The following is a 19,428-nucleotide window of genomic DNA, read 5'->3' as shown; positions in this document are numbered from 1 at the left end:
TTTTTCTGTGCCTCATTGTGCTTTTAGCAGTTGCTCTCCGCCCAACTGTCATTTATTGATATGCAATACAATTGTCTTTTGTTCCTCTTGATTCCAGTTGGGTGCTGTTTGCTCAGATCGGCGTTGCTTCCAAACGCGGCAATGCTCAGTCCGCTCTTTTCCCCTTTCTCTTCAGTGCTTTCCCCCGCTCTGCATAATTTTCATTGTCGTCGATTGTCCTGCTACGATGGCGTCCGTCATTCCTATTGATTTCACCGAGTCGCAGTACCGCGACCAGCGCTTCAAGGGCGAGAAGGAGGAGCAATCGCGCAAGCTCGCCAACTCGACGACGCTCTATGTCGGCAACCTGAGCTTCACCACGACCGAGCCGCAGATGGTCGAGCTCTTCTCGAAGTGCGGGCCCGTTCGCCGTGTCGTCATGGGCCTCGACCGCATCAAGCGCACCCCCTGCGGATTTGCCTTTGTCGAGTACGTGCCGAGTATGCGAGTGGGGGGGGGGGATTTGTTTGCGTTTTACAGGAAGATGGCTACGCTGCTTCTCACTAACTCGCCTACCCGTCTTTTATGTTTTTGCTTTCTTCAATCCCTCTCCATTTTCCCCTTCACCCCCTTCCCTCTCCAACCCCCCCCGGCCGACCTCAGGTACTACACGCGGAGAGACGCCGAGGACTGCATGAAGTACGTGACTGGGACGCGGCTGGACGACCGCCCAATCCGCACCGACTGGGACGTCGGCTTTGAGGAAGGCCGCCAGTTTGGCCGCGGGATGAGCGGCGGCCAAGTCCGCGACGAGTTCCGCGATGACTTTGACGAGGGCCGCGGCGGGTTTGGCAAGGGCACGCCGACAGGCGGCACGGGCGGCGTTGGCGTCAGGCCAGGCGGGCCGTTCAACGCGGGCTACGGTGGCAGTGGCAGGCATCACCACCACCACGGAGGAGGTGGTCAAGGTCATCAGGGGTATAACGGAAGCCAAGGAAGCCAAGGTCAAGGCCATGGATACAACGGATCGCGCGGTGGCTACGGCGGCGGTGGCCAGCAGCAACGCAACAATCGAAACAACCACCAGAGCAACAACTACCAGAGCAACAATAGCAATGCTGGAGGACGCTATCATCACTCATCATCATCATCATCAGGATGGGGTAACAACTACCAGCAGGCGCCATTGTACGCGCAGCAACCGCCGCCGGCTCTGGGATCTGCGTTTGCGATTGCAGAGGCTGCTGCTGCTGCCGCGGCCGCCGCGTCGGCAAAACGACCACACGAAGACGCCAACAGCCCCAGCGACAGCGCTAACACGGTCAGCACCACCGCCGCCGCAGACGACAGCTCGGAGCACGCAAGCAAGCGGCAGCGGATGGGCGACGACGGCGAATCCAGCGCAACCAGTCAACCGATTTTCGACCAGGCGACTGCTGCTGCTGCAGCAAGCGCAGACACTGGCGATGATGTTGAAGATATGGTACAATACGATGAATAAAGCGTGAGCTTTTGAGTGCAACTGATGTGTGTTGGCTAGCTACGACGAGCGACTTTGAAAGCTTGCGCTGTTGATTCGACGAGTGCAAGAAGCACTCCAAAGCTCTACAATGAATCGGACCCGTATTTTGCACAATCACACAGACACATCATAATGCCGATGATGATCGTTGAAAAACTCTGCCCGCCCCCGCCCCCTTCATCACAGCTTGGGCGTCAAAGGAGTCGACTTGTTCAAGAAACCGTCGTAGGACTGGTAATCCACACCGCGAGCATTTGTGACGCGCATCACAGCCGCGTTTTTGCTGTCGTCCTCGACAATCGCAATCATGGACGTTGCGATCAGCTCGGGGGAGAGCAGCGGACCGGTGGCAGCAACCACTTCGCCAAACACGGTTGGGAGCATGGTTTTGCCCTCGGCGACCAACGCAGTGTCAGTGAATGATGGGCAGATTGCATTGACGCGAATGTTCTCGTGCGCCTGACCGAGCGAGCGCGAGTACTGAATGACTGCGGCCTTGGTCGCCGCGTACACGGGTGCGTATGGCATGGGGATGAGTCCACCCATCGAGGCAGTGTTGATGATGACACCGCCGTTTCCATGCGGTGCCGACATGTACGTGATGGCCAGGCGGGATCCTGCGACAACCGCCGTGAGATTGATGTCAATCACGAGCTGCCAGTCGGGCTCGCGCGCAATGCCTGCGTTATTTGCGACAATGTCGAGTCTGCCAAACAGCTTGAATGTGTGCGAGAATGCGTCTGCAAAATGTGCGCGATGTGTAGATGTGTAGTAGTAGTCGGAGTAGTCGTCGAAGTGAGATTTTTGAAGGGGGTTTTTTTAATCTCGTTCTCTGAGCTATTCTACGCAAATTCTTACGCTCGAGCTCGGCCTCCTTGGTCACATTGCACTTGATAAATGCGGTGCGGTCGCTGCCGTACTTTGCGTTGAGCTCGGCGCTGAGCTTTTCGCCAGTGTTGGTGTCCAGATCGACGAGCGCGACCTGCATCTCCAATAATAAGAATAAGAATAATTTGCAGCGTTAGAAAACACATGAGAATCTCAGAAATACCTGACTTCTGAGTCGCGATGATCAGCCCCCACCCTTTTTTTGCATTGTTCGTAATGTTGCTGCACATCATCAACCATCATGATGCACCTTCACTACTATTGTTGTGCTCTATAACTCTGGCGCTTGATCGCTTGATCACCGGGTCATGGATTGTGATCTTCTTCTGACCAAACTCACGCTCATCACTCACTCAATCTCACTCGCTCGCTCTTCCATTCTGCACTCGTTTCAAACCCAATCAGCAAACTTCAACACAACTCTTCGCTCATTCGCAGTCCACTCGAGTAGGCCAGTGAATCACCATTAGAACGCTCCGACTCCGATCGCCGCCCGCGCTGTCGCTCCGCGCTGTCGCCCCATTCAAATCTCGCCACCACCACGTTCGACCTGTGCTCCCCCCACCCCCTGCCTTGATGTTGCATGGGAATGCCGTGGTTGCGCACGCCTATTTGTGCTTGCCTTTGCACCGCGCTCGAGCAGCGCAATCGCAAACTCGCGGCCGATTCCGTTCGCTCCGCCAGTCACAAGCGCAACCTTGTCTTGAATGTGCATGTTGAACGAGATTAAAGAATAAGAGTGAAAAAGAGTGAGCTCTCAATATCGAAATAAACGGTAATTCAAAAGGAAGAAAACGGGGGAAACACGGAATATCAATGCATTGAACGTGCCAGTCAATCACAACAGCAAAACTCTTTTTGGTAGACCATTCATCGAAGATCTACATCACAACACCAGTATCACAAAAACAAAATCAAAACAATAACGAGAACAGAAACAACAACAACGAGAGAACAACGAACATGACGCCGCCTCGGATGGGAAGCGACCCAAGCGAAAAACAACAGCAAACGGCAATCACAGCCCAAAACTTGAGCTCGCTCCAAAGTCCACTACGAAGCGCACTTGCTGCAAAACATTGCATCATTGTCAGACGTGTAGATCGTGTCGCCGGGACCAAACAGGGTTTTGCACTTGGAGCAGCACATGCAGTCGCAGTGGCACGGATTGTTGTTGCGCAGGAAAATGGCCTGCTCTGGTTGAATGCCTTCCTTGCAAATGTTGCATTGAAGACAGGAAATGTGAAAGTAGTCGTCTGCAATCTGGAAGGCCTGGCCGCTGGGAATGACCTCGGTGCACTTGGCGCATTTTCGGGAGAACAAGGCCTTGTAGTCCTTCTCGCAGTACGGCTTGTCGTTCTTGGAGCAGTACTCGTTGGTCAGCTCCCTCTTGCACTCGGTGCAGCAGAAGCAGGTGGGATGGTACAATCGGTCCATCGCCTTGATGCCCTCGCCAAAGACCGGGTCGTGGCAAATGGTGCACGATTCCAAAAGCAGTGAAACACGATTCGCGCACGGCGAGCAGTACATTTTGTCGTACTTGACAACGAGCTTGTCGCCCGGCGCGATGCCATTGTTGCAGTTGGCGCAGGACAAGCACGCGTGGTGGAAGCTCTTGCCACCAACACCCACGCAGTTGCCCTCGATAAATAGGTTGCATTTGCCGCAACGCACGTTGAACACTGCACGGTAGTCTGACGGGCAGTACCGTTTTCCGTCCTTGAGATAGAAAGCCTCTGTGAGTGGTTTGTGGCAGACTGCAGTCGGCCGGTCAAAAGAGAGAGAGAGAGAGAGAGAGAGAGAGAGAGAGAGAGAGAGAGAGAGAGAGAGAGAGAGAGAGAGAGAGAGAGAGAGAGAGAGAGAGAGAGAGAGAGAGAGAGAGAGAGAGAGAGAAAGCAAACAAAAAACAAACAAAGCGCACAGTGAGAATTCGTACAACGGTACAAGAACATTTTTCTCCAGACCCAAGCGCTGTCCATGTAGACCTACCATCGCAGTCGAAAGAAAGCTTGACTTTGACTTTGTGCTTGGGTGCGCCAGAAGAATCCGCTCCGCCCAGGCTCGTTCTGCTGGCGGAAGAAGAAGTGCGAGCGCCAAGTTTCGGAGAGCCCGGAAGGGCCAGCATGGACGCTGTCGTCCCCGCTGGTGACAAGCCGGCGCCCTCGGGCTCAGGCACACTTGAAATGCTGTGCTTGAGCAACTCGCGCAACAACATGCTCGAGTGGGTGTCGGATTTGAGCAAGTCTGTGGAACCGGCAGAGACAGCAGAAGAGCTGCTCGCAATGTTGTTGGACGAGGTTCGCGTTGTCTTGGGGGAGCCAGTTTTGAGTGAATCGTCTGCCGCGACTGCTGCTGCTGCTGCTGCTGCCGCCACCGTTGTTGCTGCTGCCGCCGTTGCTGCAGTCTGGGGAGCCAAGGCTGCGCGCAACTCTGTAAACGAGAGGTACATGTCTTCTCCTTCCGTGACATGAACGTCCAAGGTGCCCTGGCCTGCCTGAGCACCATTGGCCGCATGGGCGCCGTCGCGCATGAGAGCGCCGGCCAAACTACGAATCTCATTCAAGGAAATGTACATGCCATCGTCGTCGTGCATGGACGGCGTGCCTTTGGCCTGCACAAGGCGGCGAATGTCGTCCACAGTCGCGTACAGGGCGTCGTCTTCGATGACTTGGACAACCTCAACCGACGGGTAGACAGTGCGCTGAACGCTGAAAATGTCGCCTGACTGCGGTCGCGGCGCGAGTGCGGGTCTCGGTGCGACTGGAGGCGGAGGAGCCGGGTCCGCATGGGTGAATGGACGCTTCAACGTGGAAAAGGAGTCGTCCATCAGGGTGGATGTCGGACGACTGCTGGCCGCATTATGATTGTTGGTATTATTATTGGCACGAGACTTGGCGAGGCGGGCGGTGACGGTGGGGTTGTTTTCCTCATCGGACAGATCGTCTACGGGGATGGAGCCTGGTGGGGCGGCAGCATCCGCAGCAGCAGCAGCAGCAGCAGCAGCAGCAGCAGCAGCAGCAGCATCCGCAGCAGCAGCAGCAGCAGCAGCAGTGATGGGCGACGAAATGACCATTGGCTGCTCTTCTGGAGCTGGCTCGTCTGCAAACACCTTGGAAATGCGAGCAATCTTCTTGGCGTCCTTTTCACGCTGCTCGCGATCGCGCTTTTCTTGTTTGGTTTCCTTGAGCGTGCCCATGGGCGACGAGGGAGAGGACGACGGCATGATCATTGCTGCGGGAAAGCTGCCGACCAGCCCCGAGGCAGAAGACGGCGAGCGTCGCACCGTTCCATTGGATGAGCTGCCGTCGTCCTTGGTCTTGGTGCGCCGAATCGTGAGCTTTCCAAAGAAGCCCGGCTTTGACGTTTCAGACATCGGGTTTCAGTGGGATGTTTTGAGTTGTTTCAGAGCAAACAGAATCGTGCTTGAGGAGTTCTTGTTGGAGATTCACTTTCCGATGCAACCAAACTCGTTGCTGAGCAACTTGGATGCTGCTGCTTTTGGTGTCAATGAGCGTCTGAGAAGTCTTGCGTCGCCGGGTTTCAGCGACTTTTGAGAACTTTTGAATCCCTGTCTCAAACAGCCACACAACAACCGATAGAGAGTGAGCATCGTCGTGTATCATGATGATAGGGAGGGGGAGGTTGCGTTGTGCGACGTGTCATCGATTTGAGAGAGAGAGATGAGAAACAAGCAGTGTAAAGAGTGTGCAAGGTTGGGACGCTGCGACTGTTTGCAACACCACGGCGCAGAGTGCTGAGTGAGTACTAGCGTGAGTGAGTGATTGAGTGAGTGAACAGCGAGGGAGTGAACAGTGAGAAGAGGAGCGCGAGCGAACAGCAGTCGGACCCTGAAATTGATAAAAAATCCCCCTGCCATTGCGCATTGCAAGCACAATGCACACCGCCCCATTCCCCCCCTCTCTCTCTGTCTCTCCCTCTCTCTGTCTCTCACAGTTCCCAGCAACAAGCGAGGGGGGACTTCCATCTGGGCCCAGACATGCTTCATGACTCAGTTCGTCGCACTTTTATCACTCTCCACCTCGATTTGGGCATTCTCGCTCGCTTCTTCATCATCATTCGCTGCTTCGAACGGCTCATCGCTTCATCAGCATCATCGCTTCATCATCATCATCAGCACAATGCAATGCAATGCAAAACACTGCAAAGAAAGAACGAAAAGAACGAAAGAAAAGAAAAGAAGGAGAAAAAAAAAAAAAAAAAAAAAAAGAAAAAAAAAGTTCGAGTTGCCAACGAAACGAACATAAAAAAAAACTTACACGAAAATAAAATCAGTCGATGAGAAACAATTGAAAAAACAGACTGAACTTAATCATAATCAAAAAACAACTAAAAAAAACCAAGTGATATGCATGTGAAAAAGAGTTTCAATGAGAAAGAAAGAGAGAGAGAGAGAGAAGTGAAAGTGAAGAGTTGCGGAAGAGGACGATGAAACACTCGAGAACTGCAGTCGCGCCCAAAAAAAAGGCACATTGGCGATTTTCGGAAGAAGTGTGATCCAATGTTTCGCGTGGCATTTAATACATTTCAACAACAGTACTCATCACAAACCAACATAGGGCGGAGGAAACAGCCGAAGGGGTTGGATGAGAGAGGGCAAAATCACGAAATTTCACAACAAGTGTTGTCACAAGTGACACTTCCCGCTGCAATTCAACCTTAGTACTTGGTGTACCAACCCTTCGCGCTGAGGCACTCTTCAATCCGTTTCGGCATCGAATCAATCAAGGCCCGGCAGTACTGTGGCGTGACATGTTTTTCCGTCCACTTTTCGATCGCCTCCCACAGCTGCTGCTTGTTCTGCGGATGAAATTCACTCAGTACTCCCTTCTGGATCTCAGCCCACAGGTTCTCGATGGGGTTGAGGTCGGGGCTGTAGGGCGGCCAATTCAAAACTTTGATATCGGCGTCCTCCAAGTAGTCAATCGCCGGCTTGCTGGTATGCACCGCCGCATTGTCTTGCATGAAGATGAACGTGCCTCCCATCTTCAACCGGTTCATACCAGGCAGCAGGTTCTTGTCTAGCATCTGCGCGTACTGCTTGCCGGTGAGAGCCTCATCGAGCGGCACCAGAGGAAGGGGCCCGCGCGACGAGATAGCACCCCAGAGGTAAATTTCAGTTCCTCCATGTTGGACCGTCTCTTTGACCATGTCGCGGGTCAGCGGCGCGCCCTTCTTCCGCCACACCCGGCCACGCGGAGTAGAGGCATGCAGCCTCATGTGTGCTTCGCTGGAGAACACGACCTTGCGCCAGTCAGCCACAGTAAAGCTGCGATGGTCAGTGCACCAGGCGAGTCGTTCGGCAGCGTTCTTTTTGTTCAGCCTGGGCTTCAACGCCCGCAAAGTATTCACAAACTCCATTTCGTGCAGTGCCCGCTTGATGGTTGAGGTACCCGGGTGTCGGCCATTTCTCGCAGGTAAGATCGAAGCGGCAGTCTTGGCTGAAATGGCTGGGGTGCTCGAGACAAGGTGGCGGAGTTGGCGGGAATCTCGGTCGGTCAGCACGTTGGGGCGCCCAGGGCGACGTGCATCAGCTGCCGCGATACCATCGGGGTATCTATCAATAATGTGGTAAATTCCACGCAAAGACAGGCCAGTTTGAGTGGCTATCTGCTTGACAGGAACCTTCTGAGCGCGAAGATTGAGCACAGCTTGACGCCGATGCACGAGCTGCAGCTGCTTGTTTTCCGCCGTCTTCCCTTGTGGACGCATATCTGGGATGCAAAAAGAGTGCACCGGAGTGGAACGCGGGCGGCGGGGACATGCACGGCGGCACCGCTCTGAGAAAACCGTTTAAAGTCGTTTCCCGCCAAAATCACGGCTTGAGCCATTTTATGAGAAACGACTGGTTTGAATTTTCAAATTGTGGACAAACTTGGTAATCGAGTAGGAACTACTGAGAGCAATATATATTAGGCAATAGGCTCGCGCGCAAACACGCGAAGGAGGGATGGAGGGCGGATTTGTGCAGGCGCGACTGTATTCCGACAGGAGCATAAGCTGGATTGGCTGCTGAAACAGGCGGAGGCTGACCAAAGCTGAAGCGCTTAGTCTCTGGCAATCCTCCCGCTCGGGTGTGTCACTGTTGTGATGTTGATGATGGTGATGATCTGCTCACTCGATCTCGTCCTATCCGATTTCCATTTTCGAGTTCTCCTGCTCAGTCTTCCTTTCCGCTGAGCTCTGAGCTCGATTGACCAGTCATGCGAACTCAGTCACTCTTGGTGGTCATCCTCATGGCAGCGGCGACCACCCTCCTCGCTCACTCGCTCCCGTCCGCACTCGCCATGGACGCAGTGGACCCTTCTTCTTCTTCTGTTGCTGCTGCTCCTCTGACTGCGCCAAGCCGACGCACGCCGGTCATCATCGACACTGACATTGGTAAACCACTGCAATTGCCGCTCCTGCCACAGCGAAACCGCACATCAAACCCATCAAACCTTGTTTTGATCAACTTGATCATACTCACGACGGACGCACTCGCATTCTTGCAAAACGACGTCACAGGCACAGATATGGACGATACGTGGGCCATTGCAGTCGCACTCGCGTCGCCAGTCATCGACGTCCGCCTCGTACTCGTCGCGACCCACAACACGCCCGTTCGCGCTCAGATTGCAGCGCAGTTCCTCACTCGCATCAACCGCACTGACATTCCCATTGGCATTGGGTAAGCTTATCATCAAGGACCCCTGCTCCATGAGAATTCGCATCCTCTGAGAATGAAGGCGAGGCTGATTTCGTTTCGCTGCTTGTCTCAGAACGCAGTACGACAACATGACGGTCGAGCTGCAAGGCTGGGCTGCAAACTACAGCCTTGACTCGTACCCTGGCAAGATTTACTACGACGGTGTTCAAGGTGAGGACCAAAGTATTTACGCCGGAGTTGTGTACTTCTCTGCCGGGTTGTGAACGACCTCTCACCATCATCTGACTTTACCTGTGACAGCAATGAACGACATCATCCTCGCCGCTGAAGTCGAAAACCCCGTGGTCATGCTCTTGCTTGCGCCCTGCAACAACATGGCCGAGGCCGAGCGACGCTTCCCTGCCGCGCTCCAGCGTGTGTCTCGCGCGTTTGCTATGAGTGGCAGCATCTACCGCGGATACAACGACTCCTTGGTCCCAACCAACGAATACAATGTTCGAGATGACCCGGCGTCGTCCCAGCTCGTGTACAGCTTTGCCAGCATCAACCATTCCGCCAGTCTGCCCATCTGGTCGCTCTTCACTGCGCCGCTCGACACCTCCGGCCTGTACCAACTGGATGGCATCTTCTATCAGCAACTTCTCAGCGCAGCCAACGGGTCTCGTCTCATCTCCACCGTCCTGGAAATGTACAAGATCTGGCTTCCGCTCTGTCCGTGGGCCAACACCGAGGGGCCCAAGCCATGTGGTAAGACCGGCACCCAGCGAGCAACTTTGTCTTGTTGCTGGTTGTTTTTTGCCTTTTGCTGCTCGTTAGTCGGTGACCTTTGACTCAAATTTTGGCTCGAAACATCTCCCCAATTCACACCTTGTTCTAGACCCGGCTGTTCGCTCGTCGGTCTTGTACGATGTGATTGCCACGGTCATGCTCATCTCGGCCACACCCGAACGCTATATGGAGTACGACCAAGTCACGCTGCAAGTCACCGACACTGGCTTCACCACCCCAACACCGAACGGTCCCGACCGGATTACGGCTGCCCTCAAGTGGCTCGATATGGATGCATTGTCTGCAGCTCTTGCTCAGTGCATCATCAGTGGGTGTCAATTGATGTAGTAGAATACAGTACAGTCGGTTCGTTTGGTTGTCAGTGTTTTGTCCTGCCCGCCCCCCCTCTCTGTCCCTCCCTTCCCTTGAAGCGGTCGGTTTCCTTTGTTTCTTTCATAATTCCATATTTTTTGCATACTTCAGCACTATTTTGCTTTCCCTCCCCCGACCTTGTGATCTCTTGGCATTCAAATACTTGTTACATCACCCAATCCAAATCTCCAATCTCCAATCTCAGTCGTTGTTTTGTATGGCATTTCGTTCAACGCTATTGCGTGTCGCATCGCAGCACTCATACTTTGTCCACTTGAACCAGAATCTACTCCTCCGATATTATTATCATCACTCCATCATGAGCGCGTCATCCAGTCGAGGCGCGTCATCGTCGGCGGCAACCAGCGGTGCTTACAATCCGAATTTCGCGCGCGCACCCAAGCCTGAGCCGCCGCGCACCAACGCCCAGCTCGACAGGCACTATGCTGATATTGGGCTGACGGATGCTCCGCTGATGGCGCGTCCATTCAACCCGGTCGCCTTCCGTGCCTGGTTTGAGTACCACTCGGCGACTCGCAAGGACGCCCTGCGCGATCTCCGGTATGCACAAAGCACACCATCCAATACTTGAGACGACTGGTAGTCTATCTCAGTGTGTGCCGTGGTCTTAATGGGGGGGGGGTGGAGGACTTGGGGATGAGTGAACGAATAAACCCAAATTTGTCTGTCTCAGATTTGGGAGATTTGGTGATGTAACATGGTGCACATCACGCCAGACAAGCCAAACCGCGTTGCGCAACAATTTTCAATCAGGTCGCCATTTTGATTTTGCTGATTGCCCACACGACGACAAACGCGATGGTGCCGAGACAAGAGATCAGCAACTTGCCGTTGTGTTGTTCCGTCAGGAGCAGAGCTCAACCCTTCGCAACAAAGCAAAGGTCGCTCTTCTTCTGATTCAAAGTGTTTTCCGTTGTCTGGTTCTGACTTGACAGCGTCTACGTGATGCGTGAAACACTCCAAGCGTGCTCAACACAAGAATACCGTCTTCCGAACGGCGACTTTGTTCAGTTGCCGGGTTTGGATCTGAACACTGCGACTTCAAGTGATGGCGCCGCGAGTACCTCGCCAGCTGTGGCGCACCCGCTTGCGGCGTTCAAGCCAACCTCTGTACCTGCGTCCAGATCCACTCTGACGGCTGTGGAGCGAATTCAGGCTCAAGCGCGCGCCACCGCGTACTTTGACATCCGAACCTCGCAGGAGATTGCCAACTTGCTGGCAACTGGGACGACAGACATCCAGGATGCTGCATTGAAGGCGGCATCCGAAGTTGAGGCTGTCGCCGTGGCTGCCAATGCCTTGAACCTGGATGCCGACGACGAGCCCGCGGACAGGTCCAAGCGCGGTGCTGTGCCGTACTTTGAGAAGAACAATCGCTCGGCGCCCCGCGGCATCTTCACTGTGGGCCGTCCTGCTGGCAAGTTTGAGAGGCCTGCCAAATGCTTTGTCTACGGCGGCGACTGCCTCGAGCTCGGGCTGCAGCTGAAGAACGACCTCCACCTCAATCCTGTTGTCTTGAACATGGCATCGCACAAGCGACCGGGAGGCGGTGAGTACTACTGCTGCGCTGTTTCTTTTGTTTTGGGAAAGGGTGTTTTCGGGCAATGAAGTGGTGGTGGGTTGGTTTTGATTTTGGGCAACGAGTATTCACTCACGTCTGTCCTTCTCTCGACCACGCCCAGGCTACTCTACTGGTGCTGGTGCTCAGGAAGAAAATCTCTTCCGCCGAACCAATTACGTGCAATCTCTTGGCAACAATGGTACGTTTGTGGCGCAACTTTAGAATTCATGTTCGTCCATTCGACTGACGCTCAACTTGGCGCCACAGAGTTTTACGACAGCGAGCGTGCGTGGCGCTTCCCGCTGCCCGAGTTTGCCGGAGTGTACAACCCTGAGGTATTTGTGATGCGTGGCACTGAGCAAGAGGGCTACCCATTCTTGGCCGCGCCCCAGACCATGGCTTTCATTGGCGTCCCTGCGTACGCTCGCCCAGACCTTGTCAATGCTCGTCCCAGCAAAAAGCAACTCAAGGCAGGCGCGGAAGCCCCTTCAACATCCACCCCAGAGCCTCGGCTGACTGAAAAGTTTGCCGAAAAGACGCGCCAAAAGATGCGAACCATCCTCGCCGTCTCGTGCGCTGCTGGACACGACTCGGTCGTCCTGTCTGCGATGGGATGCGGTGCATTTGGCAACCCGCCCAATCACATTGCGCGTCTCTTTGAAGAGGTGCTGAACGACCGTCGCTTTGATTTCATGCATCGATTCCGCGTCATCTCGTTTGCCATTTTTGACGACAAGAACTCGCGTCTGTCGCACAACCCTTGCGGCAATGTGGTGCCCTTCGAGGATGTATTTGGGTCGCGCCTCGATGCTGAAGGCGTTCGCGCACTCCGTGCAGAGCTGTGATTCTACCTGAGAATGCTATTGAAGAATGGCTTGACTGAAGGTACTAGTATTGAACAAGGAACAAATAAAAAAGGAGGGAAATACAAAAATACAAACACGGCTACTTTTCAAAGTACTACATACAGAAAAAAAGGAAGGGGGGGGGGGAAAGAGCAAACGAGGATAACACAAATGGTTACTGTGCAGTGCTTGGGGCAGCAGGAGCAGACTCGCATCGTTGTGTGTCTTTCAGCTGCGCAATCCAGTCATCTCGAATTCGCTTGCTAGTAGCCTGAGCAATGACAACAAGGTCGCCGGCTGAGATCTGCATCAGGTTGGTGTTTTCTACAAGCAGAACGGACAGCCGAGTATTTTTTTTTTTTTGCAACGTCAAGTTAGCATCAAACGGGATAGAGGACGCCAATTCGAAATCTCATCCGTCAAATCAAATGAATGTCACCACTCACCACCAACATCGGGCAGCGGAACGACGTGAATGTCGCTCAGCGCAGACTTGGCGCGGAAGCCATCCGACACTCCTTGCTTCTTCTTTTTGCGCTGAACGAACAGAGCCAAATCCGAGAAGAGATAAACAATGATTGTGTGACCGGGCGTGTACTGGCGAGACCCAGAGAGGATTTCCAGCTCGATGAAATGGGTGTCGGAAATCAGGCGTCGTTGAGGTTGCAGCAACTCCTATTGCGCCAACCCAAAGTCAGCAACAGTCGACAGTTTGATGCACGATCAAAAAGAACAACGAGAACAAAAGCACTCGACTCACAAATCCTTCGGGAAGGCGTTTGACGTCTTTTTGGATGGCAACCATCATTGCGCGGGACTCTGCTTGACGCTTGGTCTCGTTGATAAAGTTGGCGAGTTCTTTGACTTGCTTGACAGCAGCGGTGATGTCGGCGTAGTCAACATGCTCTGGATCGGTGCGCTTGGCAAGGTCTATTCGACGGGAAAAAACACGTCAATGAGTGAGAAAGCTGCCGAAGCTGAATTTCAAAAAAAAAAGGAAGAGCAGACCCACCTTCAAGCAACAAGACGTAGCGAGGAATGCGTTGAATCGGAGTAAGCATGTGTTGGAGCAAACCGAGGCGTTTGCATTCAGGCCTTGATTCAGTTTCCTGACAAGTAGACAATTTGCCGAGTCCCGTTAACACCACTCGACAAGAATGCCATCAAATTCAACACCACTACACACAAAGCACGTTTGATGAATTGCCTTACCTTCAAAAAGGCCTTGAACGGAGCCGAAGTTTCAGTCAGTCGCGATATCAACTCGGTGGCCATCGGGAAATTGCTGACAAAGCCAGTGTAAACCTTGAGGTAAACGGCCTGCGTTGCGAGGGTAGCGTGAGCAAAATAAAAAGGATCAACAAGCATCTTGACACCCGTGTCATGGCAGAAACAGCAAGCGTACCATCTTCAAAAAGATGTCGCCAATCTTTTGAACGGCCGACCAGTTCTCAACACGCTCGGCCAGCTCTGCCAGGAGCTGCTTGTTGATGTTAACAATCGATTCCAAATCGGGGAACATTTTCTTGAGATCGGCGTTGGTCACCAGCGGCTTGCCAGTCTCGATCGTTGCTCGCAACGGCTTGATGAAGAACTGAGTCGTACGACGGCATGAGCACACACACACAAAAAAGAAACAATCAACACAGCACCTACTCCTGTTCGCTTACATCCACCACCATGACAAGGTTGTTCACGTAGGATTGCTCGGTCGCCAGAAGTTCCTGCACAATGTTGGTGCGTTTGGGGTGGAGGGTGCGGATGCGCTCCTCGCGGGCCAATCGCACAGCCTCGCGGGCTCGCTCTTCTTCCTCGCGAGCCTCGCGTTCTTGGCGCTCGCGGAGCTCCTGCTCTTCCTGGGCAAGTCGGGCGCGCTCCTCCTCACGAGCCTTCTCGAGCCGTTCCTTCAGCTCTCGCTCCTCCTTCTGACGGCGCGCCAATTCCTCTTCACGGCGGCGGCGTTCTTCGCGAACAATCTGCATTGTAAAACAAAAAAAAAACAACAAAAACCAAACAAACAAAAACCAAACAAACAAAAAACAAACAAACAAAACAATCAGTCGCTGCACACTACCAAAGCAAAATAAAGGCAGAATGCCCACTGCTTACATTCATCTTGCCGCGGAGAGACGCCATCCAGCCTTCAAACTCTCGAGCACCTTCGAGACGGATGGACCATTTGGTACCGTCAATGCCAAGGATGTGGAAACCGAAATAGGCGTGCGAGTTTTGCGCTTCGGGCGAATCCAGGGCGCTCACAAACGCACCACGACCAAGCGCCGTCACCGTCTGGTCGCTCTTTTTGGTGCTCAGCGTGCTCAGGCGGTTGGCGGACGCACCACCACCACCACCACCAGCGGCGGGCGATGAGGTCGAGGACACGGTGTTGTTTGCCGATTGCTCTTGCAAGAGTTTGACCGTTCGCTCGTCCACCACAATGTCAGAGCACTTGTGCAAATCAATCGTTTCGAGCGCAGCGGCATCATCGGCCGTGCGATAGACGGTAATGATCATTTCTTTGACGCGCGTGACAAAGTAGCGACGCACCCACTTGACAGCAGCAGCTGCCGAGGTCTGGGACTCGCTGGACATGGACGGAGTCAGCGAATACACTGAATGAAGGGATGTCGACATGGAAGCCGGCAGCTGTGCAATGGTGCGCATCTGCGGCGGCGATCCAGGCGTGCTGCTACCGCTTGTGCTGTCGTCCCCTGCGTGGGCTTGCATTTGCTCGAACGGATCATCGACATCATCGTCAAACACCGTCGAGAAGCGAGCAATTTGCTCGTGGAAGTGGCGACGCTCGGACAGCTGGCGCTTGAACATTTCCTCGCTTTCGTCGGACGTGGGCACGAGCTGGTAGACGTATCCTTCGCGTCGTGCCGCCGCAAGAAGATCTGTCTCGGCTTGCACGCGCTGGTCGACGAATGCCTCGTGGTTGTAAGGCAGGCTTCCGCCAAAGTCGCTCGGCAGACTGGTGGGCGGGATGATTTTGGCGAGCGAGGCGTTGTTGTCGACCACCTCGAGCTTGGCGGCCAAGGGCGCAGACATGACAGCCTTGTACGTCTTCATGGCCATGGACAGCCACCACGGAGCGTTGACGAGGTAGATGCGGCGCAGGCGCACGGGGTACTTTTCGTCCATCAAGCCAAACAACTGCGACTGCAGCGAGGCATCAAACTGCTTCCAGCTGGCGCGCGAGAGATCGACCACCACCACAATGCCGTTGCGCTGGGTGAGTGTGTCTGTCGTGGCAATGTCCAGCAGATACGATGCCAAGTCCAGAATGGCCGACAAGTTGGACGACGAGCTGGCCGAGAACGCCGGCGACGACGGGAAGCTCATTTCCTGCAGTTTGGCAGCGACGACGAGCACGGCAGCATTGTCCTTGTCGCGCGATCCAGGGAGGTACAGCGTGCCGTCCCTCAGCGAGTCCATGACATCGACGGCAAACCGCTGGGTGATGCCAAAGTGGTTCATGTAGACCGTGTACAGCGCGAGCGCCTTTTCGACGTTAAACTCGCGGGCAAACAGGAACTTTGCGAGGAGGACTGTTTCGTCATTGAGGACGTTTGAGTTGTGGCTGCTGCTTGTGGTGGCCGCTTGAGGTTGGGTTGCTTGGTGGTCGGAAGCAGCTGGAGTAGCAGCAGCAGTGGATGACAGGAAGCCCTTCTGGACGAGCTTCCGCCGCAGGAGCAGGATGCGGCTGGCCTCGTCGCGCGTGATGCCGAACGACGTCATGTACAGCTCTGTGAGTTGCTCGTCGTCAATGCCGGGCGTTGCTGTTGCTGTTGCTGTTGCTGTCGGCGACGGCGGGACCAGAATGTCGCCCAGTCCGTTGTTTGCGGGCGAGAGTGCGGACAGCGGCCGGTTTAACTGCTGCGGCCCACCCAGCGCGGACGAAGACGATGACGATGACGATGACGATGACTCGGCTGCCATGACTGATGAGCGAGTTGAGGGTGAAGCAGTGGACTGAATGGTTCGTTTTGCAGCAGACACAAATGTATGGAAAAAAGCCAAAAAAAAAAAAAAAAAAGGAAAAAAAATTTGAAAAAAAAAAAAAAAAGCTAAGAAGCAACAAACAAAAAGAAAAGTGAGTTGAATAATTGAATAATGGAAAGAACGAATGAATGAATGAGTGAACCATTAGATGGATGAATTGATGGATGAATTGAAATGGATGAATTGAAATGGATTGAAGGTGAGCGTCGGAATGGAAACCAAATCTGGGAAATTGGTTGGAATGGTGAAAAAAAAAAAAAAACCACTCCAAAGTGTTGAATCGACAGACTGAAGGTGCATTGCGGTGTGTGTGTGTGTGTGTGTGTGTGTGTGTGTGTGTGTGTGCATTGGGGTGTGTGGGGAACGACAAGGTGCAAAACAGCTGGAATCAGCAAATGCAATGGAGGAATTGAGGAAGAGGAGAAAGGAGCGGAGAGGGAATGAGAAATTGTGGTTGCTTAGCGTTAGATTCCAATGAACAGAATTGAAAGATCAAGATAAAGATGGAAGGATGGAAAGATGCACCAAAGACATTCATGTCACAACAGAAAACAAACAACAACAACAGAAAACAACCATGCAATCTAAAATCAACCAAAACAGAAAGTCAAAACCAATAATCGATACAGCTGCACCGAGAACTCCAGCGATTCACAGTGTTGGATTGCGCTTTTTCATTTGTTGGCGGGAGGATTCGGGGTCAGAATCACCTTGCCAACATTCTGACGGGTAATGATGCGATCAATGGCATCGTTCACGTTCTCGTACTGGTGAACAGAGTCAATCACAGGCTTGACCTTGCCCTCGTGGTACAGGGCAATGATGGCATCCACCGTTCGCTTGAGGATGGTCTTTTCGCTGGCAAGGGCACCCGCGAAAAACCCGCCCACCATGCGATTGTCCTAAAAACCCCCAAGTCAAAAAACCAATGTTCAAAATCAAAAAGGGATCAAGTGAGCAAGCTAGGACACAAACAAAACAGGCAACGATAACACCATCATCATCGTCATAATACATCGAATCAAACTAAAAGCACACCACTACGCATCATCATGGCCAAAATCTCACCTTCATCAATCGCATCGGATGAATGCTCTTCCACTTCCACCACTCGGAGGCGACGTGGAGCAGGCTGCGCGATTGACCGTTGAGGAAGGTAGAGCCACCGTACGAGATCTGGCGGCCAAGGGGCGCGAGCAGGTTGTAGCCCTTCATGAAGTGCTCAGAGCCCAGCGGGTCGAGGATGAGGTCGACGCCCTTGTTGTTCGTCTCCTGTTGGACGATGGGGGCGTAGTCGGTCGTGCGGTAGTCGATCGGAACATCCACGCCGTTCTCCTTGACGACCTGGTGCTTTGCCGCAGAGGCCGTGCCAAAAATGCGAACGTTCGGAACGGTGCGCGCGAGCTGCGTAGCAGCAATGCCAACACCACCAGCCGCCATGTGAACCAAGAGGCTTTGGTTGGGGCGCAGGTTGCCCATATCAAAGAGGCAAATGTACGCGGTAATGTACGTGACGGGAATAGCAGCGGCAATCTCAAAGCTCATGGAATCTGGAATGGGCCAGACGGCGTCCGCGTCCGTTTGCAGCAAATCGGTCCAGCAGCCAAAGTTCTTCATGGCCATGACACGCGTTCCGACGGCGATAGAGGTCACGTCAGGGCCGACCGCCTCGACGACGCCTTAGCAGAGCAAACGATCAAGATGATGGTTGGCAAAATGCGTTGGCCAAAAATGTGTGGCACAAAAACCCAGCGAACGACTCACCTGCACACTCATAGCCGAGCACCACGGGTGGCTTGGGGCATCCGTCGTACAAGCCCTGGCGCGCCATAATCTAAACCAAGCGAGGGGGGGGGAGGCAAAAATCAATAGATAGACGAGTTGAGTGCTTGTGAGGGTGAAAGATAAACCCAAAACGAAGACTTACTTCGGCAAAGTTCAATCCGCTGTCGACGTTGATGAGATGGAGAGAGAGTCATATCCGACATGACGAGCATCGTAATGAAGAAGAGTAACAACGTGCAGAATGAGTATTGCGAATCGTCCATTTGGCAGCACAAGCGCTGTGCATTGCCGCAGTCGAATTTGGTCTGCGAGTGACAACGCCACCGTCCAACGGAGCATCATACAGCACACGACCGCAGCAAGCACGAGGCACAAACCCAGAGAGCAGGGGGCGGGCGGGAACTTACGCAGCGTGGACGCGAACGAGCACTTGGCCTGGCCCGGCCACAGGATCCGGCAGCGTCTGCACTTGGAGGCAGCTGGGTCCGCCGAACGAAGTAAGCATGATGACCTAATTCATAGGCAAGCGTGCCAAATAACCACATCATGCCAGCCCAGTCCAGTCGGAGTGCAGAGCAAAGCGGAACAATAGAACGAGCGAGGGTGAGGCTTTATCAATATCAATTGGCTGCAAACGTCACGTTCCGCTCAGCTCCAGCTCCAGCCACAGCCAGCCAGCCAGCCATTCAGACCAGCAAAGTGTGCGTTACAAACCTTCATTATTGTGTGATGATGTGCGTTGGTTGCTTTTCGCTGCTAGTTGTGTTAGTCGAGTGATTTCAAATAAAAAAAAAACAGAGACTGCTGCTGAGCAACTGAGTTTCGGTTTGGCCTTTTTAAAAGAGATAAAAAATGCGGAAGCATTTCAACCAAAACGACCGGCGGAACTTTGAAGATCCGAATGCGAAACGGAGAATTTAGTGGGACAAGGACGGGAGGTTGGACAACAGCACGGAATATAATAGCAATGGAAACGAGAGGCGGGCTGGGGGTGGGGAATTGGCATGTGGGGATT

At 53.5% G+C, this 19,428-nt stretch overlaps 8 protein-coding genes across 8 annotated transcripts; 3 read left to right on the top strand and 5 right to left on the bottom strand.

Annotated features, from left to right (window-relative positions):
• The first annotated feature begins 152 nt into the window (after positions 1–152).
• On the top strand, positions 153–1,501 carry CAOG_06930 (nuclear cap binding protein subunit 2). The gene is made up of 2 exons (XM_004344501.2): positions 153–468; positions 643–1,501. Exons 1-2 carry the CDS (start codon positions 227–229, stop codon positions 1,478–1,480), a joined length of 1,080 nt encoding a protein of 359 aa, XP_004344551.1. The 5' UTR covers positions 153–226; the 3' UTR covers positions 1,481–1,501.
• Positions 1,502–1,510: 9 nt separating this feature from the next.
• CAOG_06929 (15-hydroxyprostaglandin dehydrogenase) lies at positions 1,511–3,131 on the bottom strand. The gene is made up of 3 exons (XM_004344500.2): positions 3,012–3,131; positions 2,360–2,483; positions 1,511–2,241 (listed from the first exon to the last, which is right to left on the bottom strand). Exons 1-3 carry the CDS (start codon positions 3,102–3,104, stop codon positions 1,682–1,684), a joined length of 777 nt encoding a protein of 258 aa, XP_004344550.1. The 5' UTR covers positions 3,105–3,131; the 3' UTR covers positions 1,511–1,681.
• A 32-nt stretch (positions 3,132–3,163) lies between these two features.
• On the bottom strand, positions 3,164–6,697 carry CAOG_06928 (hypothetical protein). The gene is made up of 3 exons (XM_004344499.2): positions 6,667–6,697; positions 4,379–5,957; positions 3,164–4,146 (listed from the first exon to the last, which is right to left on the bottom strand). Exons 2-3 carry the CDS (start codon positions 5,760–5,762, stop codon positions 3,443–3,445), a joined length of 2,088 nt encoding a protein of 695 aa, XP_004344549.2. The 5' UTR covers positions 5,763–5,957; positions 6,667–6,697; the 3' UTR covers positions 3,164–3,442.
• Positions 6,698–7,066: 369 nt separating this feature from the next.
• Positions 7,067–8,119, bottom strand: CAOG_09018 (hypothetical protein; the record flags this gene model as incomplete). Its single annotated transcript, XM_011272403.1, has 1 exon — positions 7,067–8,119. One exon carries the CDS (start codon positions 8,117–8,119, stop codon positions 7,067–7,069), a length of 1,053 nt encoding a protein of 350 aa, XP_011270705.1.
• On the top strand, positions 7,804–10,221 carry CAOG_06927 (hypothetical protein). Its single transcript, XM_004344498.2, has 6 exons — positions 7,804–7,824; positions 8,559–8,788; positions 8,915–9,077; positions 9,169–9,266; positions 9,357–9,803; positions 9,934–10,221. The coding sequence occupies exons 2-6, from the start codon at positions 8,611–8,613 to the stop codon at positions 10,170–10,172; spliced, it is 1,125 nt and encodes a 374-aa protein (XP_004344548.2). The 5' UTR covers positions 7,804–7,824; positions 8,559–8,610; the 3' UTR covers positions 10,173–10,221.
• Positions 10,222–10,402: 181 nt separating this feature from the next.
• Positions 10,403–12,722, top strand: CAOG_06926 (hypothetical protein). Its single transcript, XM_004344497.2, has 4 exons — positions 10,403–10,757; positions 11,153–11,766; positions 11,900–11,977; positions 12,046–12,722. Exons 1-4 carry the CDS (start codon positions 10,414–10,416, stop codon positions 12,621–12,623), a joined length of 1,614 nt encoding a protein of 537 aa, XP_004344547.2. The 5' UTR covers positions 10,403–10,413; the 3' UTR covers positions 12,624–12,722.
• Positions 12,650–16,723, bottom strand: CAOG_06925 (hypothetical protein). The gene is made up of 8 exons (XM_004344496.2): positions 14,733–16,723; positions 14,294–14,599; positions 14,029–14,217; positions 13,836–13,943; positions 13,636–13,732; positions 13,384–13,553; positions 13,070–13,298; positions 12,650–12,947 (listed from the first exon to the last, which is right to left on the bottom strand). The coding sequence occupies exons 1-8, from the start codon at positions 16,563–16,565 to the stop codon at positions 12,799–12,801; spliced, it is 3,081 nt and encodes a 1,026-aa protein (XP_004344546.1). The 5' UTR covers positions 16,566–16,723; the 3' UTR covers positions 12,650–12,798.
• Positions 16,724–17,148: 425 nt separating this feature from the next.
• Positions 17,149–19,211, bottom strand: CAOG_06924 (Vat1 protein). Its single transcript, XM_004344495.2, has 6 exons — positions 19,128–19,211; positions 18,821–18,924; positions 18,556–18,574; positions 18,393–18,462; positions 17,697–18,307; positions 17,149–17,530 (listed from the first exon to the last, which is right to left on the bottom strand). The coding sequence occupies exons 1-6, from the start codon at positions 19,131–19,133 to the stop codon at positions 17,303–17,305; spliced, it is 1,038 nt and encodes a 345-aa protein (XP_004344545.2). The 5' UTR covers positions 19,134–19,211; the 3' UTR covers positions 17,149–17,302.
• Positions 19,212–19,428: the final 217 nt, after the last annotated feature.

Source organism: Capsaspora owczarzaki (genome assembly GCF_000151315.2).
Source record: "Capsaspora owczarzaki ATCC 30864 unplaced genomic scaffold supercont2.12, whole genome shotgun sequence".
Lineage (NCBI taxonomy): Eukaryota > Filasterea > Ministeriida > Capsasporidae > Capsaspora > Capsaspora owczarzaki.
Note: the sequence above shows the minus strand (reverse complement) of the source record. Positions and strands in the feature narration are given on the sequence as shown.

What these genes read in the sequence shown, in the direction of transcription:
- CAOG_06925 (XM_004344496.2), bottom strand. Translation starts at nt 16,565, where the DNA reads ATGGCAGCCGAGTCATCGTCATCGTCATCGTCATCGTCTTCGTCCGCG. An exon ending in CGTTCAAGGCCTTTTTGAAG is followed by an intron (nt 13,733 to 13,835) that starts GTAAGGCAATTC and finishes TCTACTTGTCAG; the next exon opens with GAAACTGAATCAAGGCCTGA. An exon ending in AACGCCTTCCCGAAGGATTT is followed by an intron (nt 13,299 to 13,383) that starts GTGAGTCGAGTG and finishes TTGGCGCAATAG; the next exon opens with GAGTTGCTGCAACCTCAACG.
- CAOG_06928 (XM_004344499.2), bottom strand. Translation starts at nt 5,762, where the DNA reads ATGTCTGAAACGTCAAAGCCGGGCTTCTTTGGAAAGCTCACGATTCGG. An exon ending in GCTTTCTTTCGACTGCGATG is followed by an intron (nt 4,147 to 4,378) that starts GTAGGTCTACAT and finishes GGCCGACTGCAG; the next exon opens with TCTGCCACAAACCACTCACA.
- CAOG_06927 (XM_004344498.2), top strand. Translation starts at nt 8,611, where the DNA reads ATGCGAACTCAGTCACTCTTGGTGGTCATCCTCATGGCAGCGGCGACC. An exon ending in GACATTCCCATTGGCATTGG is followed by an intron (nt 9,078 to 9,168) that starts GTAAGCTTATCA and finishes TGCTTGTCTCAG; the next exon opens with AACGCAGTACGACAACATGA. An exon ending in TTACTACGACGGTGTTCAAG is followed by an intron (nt 9,267 to 9,356) that starts GTGAGGACCAAA and finishes TACCTGTGACAG; the next exon opens with CAATGAACGACATCATCCTC.
- CAOG_06924 (XM_004344495.2), bottom strand. An exon ending in GCTCGGCTATGAGTGTGCAG is followed by an intron (nt 18,308 to 18,392) that starts GTGAGTCGTTCG and finishes TGCTCTGCTAAG; the next exon opens with GCGTCGTCGAGGCGGTCGGC. An exon ending in ATCCGATGCGATTGATGAAG is followed by an intron (nt 17,531 to 17,696) that starts GTGAGATTTTGG and finishes GGGGGTTTTTAG; the next exon opens with GACAATCGCATGGTGGGCGG.
- CAOG_06930 (XM_004344501.2), top strand. Translation starts at nt 227, where the DNA reads ATGGCGTCCGTCATTCCTATTGATTTCACCGAGTCGCAGTACCGCGAC. An exon ending in TGCGGATTTGCCTTTGTCGA is followed by an intron (nt 469 to 642) that starts GTACGTGCCGAG and finishes GGCCGACCTCAG; the next exon opens with GTACTACACGCGGAGAGACG.
- CAOG_06926 (XM_004344497.2), top strand. Translation starts at nt 10,414, where the DNA reads ATGGCATTTCGTTCAACGCTATTGCGTGTCGCATCGCAGCACTCATAC. An exon ending in GACGCCCTGCGCGATCTCCG is followed by an intron (nt 10,758 to 11,152) that starts GTATGCACAAAG and finishes CTGACTTGACAG; the next exon opens with CGTCTACGTGATGCGTGAAA. An exon ending in GCACAAGCGACCGGGAGGCG is followed by an intron (nt 11,767 to 11,899) that starts GTGAGTACTACT and finishes GACCACGCCCAG; the next exon opens with GCTACTCTACTGGTGCTGGT.
- CAOG_06929 (XM_004344500.2), bottom strand. Translation starts at nt 3,104, where the DNA reads ATGCACATTCAAGACAAGGTTGCGCTTGTGACTGGCGGAGCGAACGGA. An exon ending in TGCTCGAGCGCGGTGCAAAG is followed by an intron (nt 2,484 to 3,011) that starts GCAAGCACAAAT and finishes TTGGAGATGCAG; the next exon opens with GTCGCGCTCGTCGATCTGGA. An exon ending in CAAGGAGGCCGAGCTCGAGC is followed by an intron (nt 2,242 to 2,359) that starts GTAAGAATTTGC and finishes CACATTTTGCAG; the next exon opens with ACGCATTCTCGCACACATTC.